Raw genomic sequence first — 10602 nt, 5'->3', positions numbered from 1 at the left:
AAAAATTATACCAAACTCGCGGGATTAATTACGAGAGAATGTCGATTATTAAATTTTGTTAGAGAGAAACTCATAAGGTAATAAGCAATAATATCACAAAAACTGTTGCCTCGTTAAGAATTTATTTTAATTTTTGTTTTCCAGATATTATTATCGTTTCTAAGTTGGTTTATGCTTTTTGTTAACTTTATAAATAAATAAATTGGCACGCCTACAAATAATAAAATTATAATATATATATATTTACACAAATAATTATATATATTAATAAAACTATCAAATCCATTTTATTTAAATGTTTTTACCACAATATAAAAAGACCACACCAACTCGTTCATATGAGAGTTGCAACGTACGTAAGCTTTATATTTATGGCAAACCCAATTTTTCCAAACATATATATATAAAATCCAGGAGATTATATATCACCAAATCCCTGGAAAGTAAACAGTCTTATTCTTAAACTTCACCATTAGATATATATATATATATAATTATACGACGACTATAATCCACCTCTCGATGATGATGATGATTAGGTTCGCACCACCTTACCGTTAAACCTCCTGGCAGCCTCATAACAGTCCATCACCGCCCCGTGAGAAGAGCCAGTAGTAGTAGTAGATCCCCTCGTGTATGTCGACGCCGCCGTGGGCTTATTCATGGTTGTCCCGTACGCGCCGTACGGAGTAGCAGCTTCTGTATAATGACCAGTATTGGGTTGGTGCACGTAGGGCTTCACATCGCTACTGATAGCACTAGATTTCAAGTAATGTACAGCCTCCTCAATACTATTCGTCGGCATGCTAAGCGGTACTCCGGCGCTCGCGTGATGACCATGAGTGCTTACCGGCGACCCATAGCTTCCTTCTCCGATGGTGGCTTTGCGGCCGTGACCTCTGTCATAAATACTATGCTTTCCCACAGGTTGAACCGATATCGTGCGCCCAGGCTTGTAATAATCCTCTTCTCTTTCGTAATCCTCCTCATCATCGCTGCTATAATCCCCGCTGCCATACCCAGAGCTTTTGTGGTGGTAGTCATGATCTTTCTTGTACAGGCCGCCACCGTGACCAGGAGTAACCCCGACGGAGTGAGTCGTTGGGCGGATATTAGCCACGCCATGGCCAGTTGAGGGACTGTACCTGTGAGGAGAAGGTCTGCTAGCTTCGACCTGAACTCCGGTGAGGAATCGGTCAATCTCCTGAGGATGACGCCCGCCGTCGTGGTACGGACTCGACGGCCTGCGGTAAGTGTCGTGGTCTCCGTACGATCCGTAGTTCCTGACCGGCTCAAGCTTCTTCGGCGATCCGTAGCGGTAGTCGGAGGTGATCATAGGCGAGCCGGTGCGGATGCGCTCGGTGATCTCAGTCTCGACGACGTAGCTTTCAGTGTCGTATGGGGAACAGCCAACGACAGTCTTTCTTCTGCCGTCTTTGTCGAATATGACCGTACGACAGAGTTGATCGCTGTCGTTTCCGTAGTCATCGTAGTTGGAGTGACCTTTGTATGCGTAAGCATGATCTCCACCCATTTTTCTTTCGCTGTTTTTTTCTTCTTACTTTCTTAGTGATAAATAATGAAAATTTTATATCTGTTTTGTTTTTCTCTTTGCAGATTTGAACGTGTTGAGACTCGTATTTATATGGAAAGATTTGTGTGTTCTTTAGTAGCTTTTGCTATTGGGGAGAATCAGGTACTATATTATTTATATTATTATTAATTGGAGATAGATATTTTAGTTATGGAAAATGACCTCCATTATTATAATGTCCATTAGATGAGAGTTGTTATAGATGGTTTTCTCTACGTTGAGCTTGGAGTTGGGAAAACGACACTAATTATACATGAGAAGCTACACTAAATTCTCTATGTTTGGTAAGAGGGAATATAATGAGAAGTGGGAATGGAAGAAAAAGTACGTACGTGTTCATAGAAAGTGAGCAAGATCTATTTTTTTAGTAGTTTATATGAAAGATCTGAAATGATCATATATGGATGGAGTAATACAAAACAAATTTGAATTATTGATTCTTTTTTTTTTGTAATAAATTTGTTAACCTCAAATTCATAAATTTTAACTTTAGCAACCGTATATCAATTGTAACTCTAAGTACAAATTAATTTTTTTTTGTTCTTGTCTACCAAACAACAAAAAGAAGAAAACAAAATCTCACATGTTTTTAATCACTTCTATTTTCTTTCTTCACCATCACACTATCAAAAACAAACATAATTTATCTTTTGTTGCATATGGTAAATTACTAAATAGTCCCATTTTAACTTGTGCACCTTGGATGCTTGACTACACTAGTACATTTGATATTACGGTGATGTTTGGTTGAGGGTAATGGAATGAAAATGAATTAATTTTTATTCCATTATTTATTTGTTTGGTTGTATTTTAGAGTATTGGAATATCATATCAATGAAATAGTTTTTCCACCACTTTGGTTGATTGACTATTCTATTTGAAAATGGGAAGAAAAATCATTCCAATGTAAGATTAAAAAAAATTATAATTATTTTAGATATTTTTACAAAAAATACTTAATTTTGCTAAAAAATTTACCTTTTTTCTATCAAATATTTTTTTCTTTCAATTTTAAGTTTCAATTTTAGGGAGATTTTCAGGTTGTTTTTAGGTTTTTTTTTTTTTTGTTGATGTTTTGTTGTTCTCATATATATTGTTTTTTTTTAGTTTATTTTAGGTTGATGCGGTCAGTTGTTTTTCCTAATATCGTATTTTTGTAATTATGAAACTTTAAAGATCGTATTTTTAAAAACTTGAGGATATATTTTTTTTTTTTAAATTAAGAACAGTAAAAAATATATAGGAAAAAACCCAAAAAATTAACTTTATTTATTTATATCAATTTTTATTCAATTTCTATTTCATTTCTCATTCTTATTACTCATTTGTCATTCTAACCTCATATCTGGCTAGACATGGACTAGATATGTCTATACTCAGGGTCTAACAATTTGATTTCTGACCAGTTAGAACTGTTAGTTTTAAATAATTACAAATAAGATCTTATAATTTATAAATTAGTAAAAAAAAAGGTATCATGACTTAAAAATTTGAACTCTTTTTTTTTCCTTTTTTTTTTACTATTTTCTCCCATAATTTGAGTTTGTTATAATTGAGAGAATCTAGATCTTTTAGTTTATTGTTGACCAAATTAGTTGATGGCATGCTTTTTTAACCAATTTATAAAACCAAGTATAAATTGTAAATAAGTTTATTTGTAATTATTTGAAACTGAATGTCCACATCTGATATTAAAAAAAACTGAAGGACTCATATAATATATCCGGGGAGTATCATTTCTGGAGGGATAAATAAAAATAAAAACTGTAGATAAGCTTACAGAGTTTCATTTGTTGGTGCCTAAAATGACATAAAAGTATCTTACCTTTCATTACCTGACATGCATGTCATTGTAGTCCAACTTGGGCATATAAGCATGATGAAATTTCTCAAGTATCAAGGACAATACCACCATTTTCTCCCCCACAAAACCCATATTCTACCTTTTGAAAAAGCTCTCTGAAGAATCTCATTCCACTTTCTAATCAGATTAAAACAATACTCTCTGCGCTGGTTTCCAGTTTCTATTCATGTAATACTACGTACTCAAAGTAGTAAAACAACCCCTTTAATGAAACAAACAGTTTAGAGATAACTACCAACACTTATAAGGTGCTTTAGGACAATGCTTCAAATATCAATGCTTAGTGTGTGGCTCATAGTTTATTATGCTTTGAGGTTGACACAAACGAAATGTCCTCATAGATGCCATATTCAAATATACATGTATAGCTGGCTCTTAACAGAAAGAATATTATCTTGCCAGGAGGAACGCATTCATACACATTCTTATCAACCTTTGCTCCTCTTTCGTTTTTTTTCATTGTGAAACATGGCTAATAATCTTAAAAGTAGCTTTACACTGTACCAATATATTTATTTTTATGATAAAATATGAGTACTTCTGTACTTGTACATTATCAGAAGATATATATATTTTTTTTTTTTCTTGTCTTAGAAGATATTTCTCCTACTAATATACACCCAACTTCTACCAAGGAAGAGGGGAAAAAATGGCTTGCTACTCCTAGACAATAATAACACTTGCCTTGCCTGCTGTTTTCAAGGATCAAATCCTGGGACATCTTGGGAAGGACCATTAATTGCCTTATAAATTGTTCTATCAATGACATTCCTATAAGGATCTTTCTCTCGCTTCTTGAGTAAGTATGCTAGACAATTTTCAACTTCAGACTTTACCTGCAAGTACATTTCATTAGCATTTTCTCTGTTTTTCAAGCTCTCTTCCCTTCCCTTTGTAAATATAGGCTTTCCAAACAAATAGTAATATCGCCCGGGTATCTTGGGCAACAGCCCAGGAATAAAGAGATCCTCCCTATTAATTTCTTCATCTAATCCATCCCTACAAACCAGAGCCAATTCCATATCAATACAAGAAACTCAGTCTCAAGAAAAAAATACTACTAAGTGGTTATGTAACAATGTAATTTTACCTCACTTTCACTGCATTGCGATTCACTTCTCTAATGTAGTCATTTATCACAGGAATCTTTTGCAGGTCATGGTAATCAAGAACCAACTGCCAAATCCAAATTAATAACCACAGGATAATTAGGATCATATGCTAATTGCAACTGAAAGCTCGAGAAAGATATGAACAGGGTGGCATGTCTTTTTTGTCTTATGATTATGTTTTGATTTAAAACAAGTTTCATAAGCTGCAGTTCAGAAACTTTCAGTTAACAAAATTAAGTTTAAAACCACCCAAGAACAATTAGTAAAAAATAGATTTTAACTCTTCTGATCCAGAATGGTCAGTATCTTTGAATTATTTAGGACCCCAGACAACTTAAAAACAGCCTAAAAAGAAAATGGAAACCCGAAATTATCAGCCATTCTAGAAAGGACAATATAAGTAATTGTCATGAGAACAAGGTTATTTTACTGAAGAGTTATCTGTCAAGGTAGTGTATTAAGCTTACTTCTACTAGATCATCTTCTCCCACGGCTCCAAATGGTACAATTGTTGCTCCAAATCGAGCTGCCATTCTCACAAATTCTGGTTGACTAGGCCAAAACAGCTTATACGCTTCACCCTATGAATGATAATAACACCTTATAACAGTGAGCATAATTATGAATAAAGGAAAAAAAAAGATGATGAAAAATACTTCAAAAATATCTGATTGGAAAGTAAATTTGAGAAATATAAAACAAAGCAAGCAAATAAATGATTTGAAGCCATGAAAAAATAAATATAGAAACAACAAACCTTTGAATGTAGAGCCTCACGTGCACCACCAGGATAAAGGAGGACATGGGACTTTGATGAAAGCAATCTGAATAGATTACTTGGTGTGACTGGTACAGAACCAAAAACTCTGAACCAGTCATTCATAGAAAATTCAGGTGATGAGCTTCCTGAATCGGCCACAAACAGTTGAGGATGTGCTACACCTCGAATTACAATATTTTTCTCACGCAAAAACTCTTCAACTAATGGATATAGTTCAAGTCCCATTAAGTTGTGATATCCTACTAACAATACTGGACCTTCACTCGGAACCCCAGCAAGACCTTTCACTATCTTCCCATCTTCTAGAGTAGAGTAAGCTATGGAACTTGTAGCAATGCGAAGTAATCTGCAATTCAAAGTAACTTGGTTAATGTTCGACACCTTACCAGAAAATGTGTTAAAAGACCATGAAAAAATAGGTCTTGATTAGATTTTTAGTGTCATTTAAAAATGCAATTTGCAGCATCACTAAACCTGAAATCTTGATGATAACAATCATAAGTCTTTGTGCTGTATAAAATATTGGAAATTATATCGAAATTGAAATACTAGTATCCTACTTATACAATTTTAGAACTAAAATCACAATTAATAAACTAGAATATGAACATGGACATGACATGGCTTGACACTGAAAACAATCTTCATGCCAACAATGAATCAAATTCAAGTGAGTTGCAAACGTGGAAGTGTCTTGTTAAGGAAAGAAACAAGATAAATGTTTCAGCTCACTTACCCTACTACTTGTTCAAATGCATAGTTGATTTCTGTTCTACTAGGAGGCAGAAAATCCGAGACAAAATTGTGCCTCCATGAACGACGGTATTTGCTAGTGCCTTTTATAATCGTCATCAAACTAATGCCATCTTCCTGGCACAGTAACCAAAAGGTGTGGTCAGTTATGTCTGTCCTGTTGCAAAAAAAAAAAAAAACCAGCTAAAGGCCTAAAACGATTAGTTCGTCCTTGATAATAAGAAATTTGCTCTGAAATCAGGTCCCAGGCCTAGCAATAATAGAAACAAGATTCTACTAACTTGAAAACCCAAAAGGGAAATCAGAGTGAGTTGATTGAAGCACAATTGGGTGTTATTAAGCATGGCAGGAAGAGAAAAAATCTTTGATTATACTTAAATTGACTTACCAACAAAAAGGTATGTCCATTGTCCTTGAAATGACGAACAGTGCAGTTCTGCAGCGATTTCTTTAATCTTTCTGCTTCTTCTTTGCTAGGGACCATGTTATCCTTACCACTGAAACGAAATTTACAACAACAATTAACATTTCTTCTGACCTCCTATAAGTATCATAGTTCTTCCAATTTAAGTGTGCATAATTTTGGGGAGAAATTACGTAAATAAATAATTTTCTTCTGAATACTCGTCATGTCAGTCTAAACTCTAACTATCATAGCATGTGTCTTAAAAGTCAATAATGATTTGACATTAACAGGCTTATTTATACAACTTCACAATAGTTAGGTAAAATCTTCAACCGAACATCTACAGAAACTAAAAATATTCAGAGAAATCAAGAAATATTATTATCAATAGAAGCCAAATAAAAGGGAACAATCTACTAATGTGGTGATTAAAAACCTGGCGAGGATCAGCACTTCAGCTTTAACAGCATGAAGACGGGAATTAGCATAAGCAGCAGCTGATTTAAGCAGCTTCAGCTTCCAAAGAAGAGTATCCCTTGGTATAATATCAGCTAAAGACTGCAAACCAAAGTGAGAAGTAAATTTTAAATTATTGCCTCTAAATAGTCCCCGAAACTGAACTATTCTTAGATAGATTTTGAGAGAAATAAAAAACACAATCAGGAATCAATCTAACCAAGCAAATATTATGGTTTCTTGCTTTCCATGTGAAAGTGAAATACGCACTTGCATTTCTAAAGAGTATAAATAAATTAAGGGAAAAAAAAGAGAGAGAACAAAAGAAATATGTATTATAGACTAGACAATTACCAACCTCAAAGCCCAAAACAGAAACCTTTATGCACAAATGCCAGCAAGCCAAAGATTGCAAGAGAATCAAGGAAGAAAAAAAAATACTAGTTTCACACACTAAGGATGTGCCATACTAAAAGAAGATGATAGCAAAGTTCTTACAGCAAGGCATGGTAGCAAAGCAGTGAGGTTTTGAGACATTCTCTCATATCTCTGCATAGGAGGAAGCTTAGTTTCAACATTAACCATTGCCATCTTTGTTGGATCACCTGTGTCATAAAATAAAAAATAGAAATTTAGAGCTCATACTTCTAGAGAACATAAGAAAACTGAAACTGAAAATCTGATTGTCATTCTTTATGATAACAAAGAAGGTTTAAAAAAAAAACAAATACTGTAGTTGTAAGTGAAAACTTCATTGAAATAACCACAGTTCCCCATAAACAGAAGTTGTAGAACATTGTCATAAGTTGCAAATAAATGCTACATTAAAAGAAAAATACCAATAATAAATGTATATTGATTAGATTTTAAAACCAAAGAAATAAGGGAAAGAATTTTTATATGATCTTCACTTCAGATTGGCAGCATATATTCCTCTGATCAGTTCTTATCATTATTATCTGTAAAGTATAAAGAGTGTAAGATCTACATCAACAGATTATATATACCCATAATGTAGCTGAGAAGGAAGGGAACCGTAGGGTGTAATACATCAGGCATAGCCTCCAAAATAGGGAAGAAGGGCTGCAGCTGAGACCGACCGAATGATGTAGCTAAAACGAAACACCAAAAGTGTAAAAAATTTATGAGGTATACTGAACTGCATGTCTAAACCTGTGAATGTATAATGAAGAAATAGATTGCACTGCATGTCAAAATACCTACCTGGATTGACTAGTACTAGTACTAGGTCGATGGAACGATTTCTAGAAGCAACAGCAAGAGATAAGCATCCCCCAAATGAATCTCCAACCAAGTAAATGGGTTTCTTTGGAGAGGAAGCATGCTCAAGTCTCACAGTTTCTTCAACGAATTTCACCAGTTCTACATACAAAGAAATCCCTCAATTTAAAAGATCAATAGTAACATTATCTATTAAACAAATGAAATGGTACAAAACCATTGCTTGCTTTAGGGTGAGTCACTCTTGGGTGCATGCACAAGCAGAAACACACACACGAAGCTTGTTGATTGAGAACTAAACTATCCAATATTCCATTGGAAAATTTGAGAACCAAAAATCTATACAAGATGAATAATTTGACTTCAATGTTGACATAATCATAGTTTTTTATTACTCTCCATTCTTCATTATGCATACAATATTAAAACACAACATGAAAAATAGAATCAATTCATAAAAAATTAGAACTGATTAATCATAGTAAAGTAGTGATAACTTGAGGAATAAAGGGTTTTGCATTAATCCAGGAATGCTTTAGATAAAAATTCTTAACAAATAATAACAACTGTATAAAAGTCAGGCAGCTGAGTAATTCCAGGTCTAGTAGACATCTTAGAGTTTAAATTTTTTAAGGAGAAATAAGTTGGTGATAGCTTAGCTAATTCTTAGAGTTTAAATTTGCCAGTTAGTTGCAACTACATATAACAACAAGCACTAAAAGCTATTCCTGGTATGAGTATTAAGAATCAAAATCAAGGAAAAACTCATAAAGAACCCAAGATGGCAATCACAGGCATAGAGAAGATTAAAACCTTCAAATGTTGTTCGATCGTAAACAGGAATATGAAGGCACCAAACTTCAAAAAACCTGCATTTTGTAGAGGACTATCAGAATCCTTTCATATAATGACCCCAAATCTGAGTGTCAGAAATGATTTTCAAACAATTTCAATTTTCTATTAACAGGGAAATGATTCCTCATAACTGGAATTATCACCCCACTTTGAGTAACAATAGAATTATTCCCATATAAAAATCATTATGCAAACTTGGATGTAGATGACAAAAGAAAAGAAAAAGTGATACAAGGTAGGACCATGAGTCCATGACCATTGAAAGGATATCACTCATGTTTGGTCCCATTGCACTAACATAAACATTGGAGGGGTGTTTTGTATATGCTCTTAAGGTTTCACTATGTGAAAGAATTTATTGTAAGCTCCGAGGATGCTACTTATGTTTATACCAAACTTTGGGCTTACCATTACATATGACATTTCAAAAGTTGTTTACCTAAACAATCACAGAAGACCCATTACTCTAGTCTCTACTAAAGATACAATAAATGTAACTTACTTTCCAAGAGCTTTGTGATGCAAGGTGAGTCCCATCCCAGTACCATCCATTCCTGTGATCATAAGCCAAAATGAAAATTTTAAAAAATAGAGGTAATTTCAAACCTCATAGCTTCGTTTTCAGACTTATTTCCCAAAATATGGCCACCTGCAAACACCCCTTATATGTATATAAAAGAAAACTTGAAATCAACTAGGAGTTCATCATCCATGGCGAGGCAACAAATACCAGGCAAAAACAGAAGAATTGGGGAATCTTTTAAAGGACGCCCACATGTAGTGGGGCTAAACCACCGTGGTGGACCACCATCAGGCTTAATCATCTCCTGCACAGCATCAAAGTAGTCCTTCACAGTCTCAGTCCCATATCCATCATCCCAAGACGGTTCCAAATTTTCTTCAACAACATCCTCCACAAGCTTCTTCTTCTTCTTATCCTCAACTTCAGGCTTTAACCTTCCATTCCCATGATTAATCTGAAGCTCTCTTTTCCCAACTCCAGAGTGAGAGTCCCCATTAACCACAGCCAAATCAGAAAACAACACAGCTGGATCCCCTCCAGCCGAATTATGGACTCGAAATCGATTGTGAGGTCTACTACTCTGTGAGTTCAACTCAAAAAAATGTGGTAACCTGAAGCCTGTGACCGAAGCCATGGCCCCTGGAACTAGAAGCAATAATGGCAAAAAGCTTCAAACTTGAGCAAAACTCTTAACTAGTGAAGTGCAGTAGGAGAGTTCTCAAAGACTTCAAGCCACTTTAATTAAATGCAACGAAAAAAAAAGACATAATGAGCATAAAAACGAACCAAAAACCCAGTTGGCAAAATGAAGGGGGTGGCCTAAACACACGTAGTACAGAGCTAGAAGACAAAGCGGGCAAAGAAAAGCTTTTTATTTAGAGAAAATGAAAACGTTCAAATAGAAAAGCATTTACATAAACATGAATGATATAGAAAAGTAAGAAAAAGAAATAGTGGAGTGTGAAGGTAGAGAATGATGGTGAAACTAACTAACTTTGTCGTTTACCTGATGTGGG

The 10602-nt window shown here is 34.5% G+C and overlaps 1 protein-coding gene across 1 annotated transcript; it reads right to left on the bottom strand.

Annotated features, from left to right (window-relative positions):
* Positions 1–255: 255 nt before the first annotated feature.
* LOC133790807 (phytyl ester synthase 1, chloroplastic) lies at positions 256–10488 on the bottom strand. Its single transcript, XM_062228586.1, has 13 exons — positions 9794–10488; positions 9566–9617; positions 9022–9077; positions 8191–8349; positions 7974–8078; positions 7465–7571; positions 6947–7068; positions 6493–6601; positions 6088–6221; positions 5328–5697; positions 5038–5151; positions 4549–4634; positions 256–4457 (listed from the first exon to the last, which is right to left on the bottom strand). The coding sequence occupies exons 1-13, from the start codon at positions 10218–10220 to the stop codon at positions 4157–4159; spliced, it is 2142 nt and encodes a 713-aa protein (XP_062084570.1). The 5' UTR covers positions 10221–10488; the 3' UTR covers positions 256–4156.
* Positions 10489–10602: the final 114 nt, after the last annotated feature.

The sequence above is a fragment of the Humulus lupulus genome, chromosome 7 (assembly GCF_963169125.1).
Source record: "Humulus lupulus chromosome 7, drHumLupu1.1, whole genome shotgun sequence".
In the NCBI taxonomy this organism is placed as follows: Eukaryota; Viridiplantae; Streptophyta; class Magnoliopsida; order Rosales; family Cannabaceae; genus Humulus; species Humulus lupulus.
The sequence above is the reverse complement of the archived record's forward strand: the minus strand, read 5'-3'. Positions and strand labels throughout refer to the sequence as shown.

What these genes read in the sequence shown, in the direction of transcription:
- LOC133790807 (XM_062228586.1), bottom strand. Translation starts at nt 10,220, where the DNA reads ATGGCTTCGGTCACAGGCTTCAGGTTACCACATTTTTTTGAGTTGAAC. An exon ending in CATCACAAAGCTCTTGGAAA is followed by an intron (nt 9,078 to 9,565) that starts GTAAGTTACATT and finishes TACAAAATGCAG; the next exon opens with GTTTTTTGAAGTTTGGTGCC. An exon ending in ACTAGTACTAGTCAATCCAG is followed by an intron (nt 8,079 to 8,190) that starts GTAGGTATTTTG and finishes GTTTCGTTTTAG; the next exon opens with CTACATCATTCGGTCGGTCT.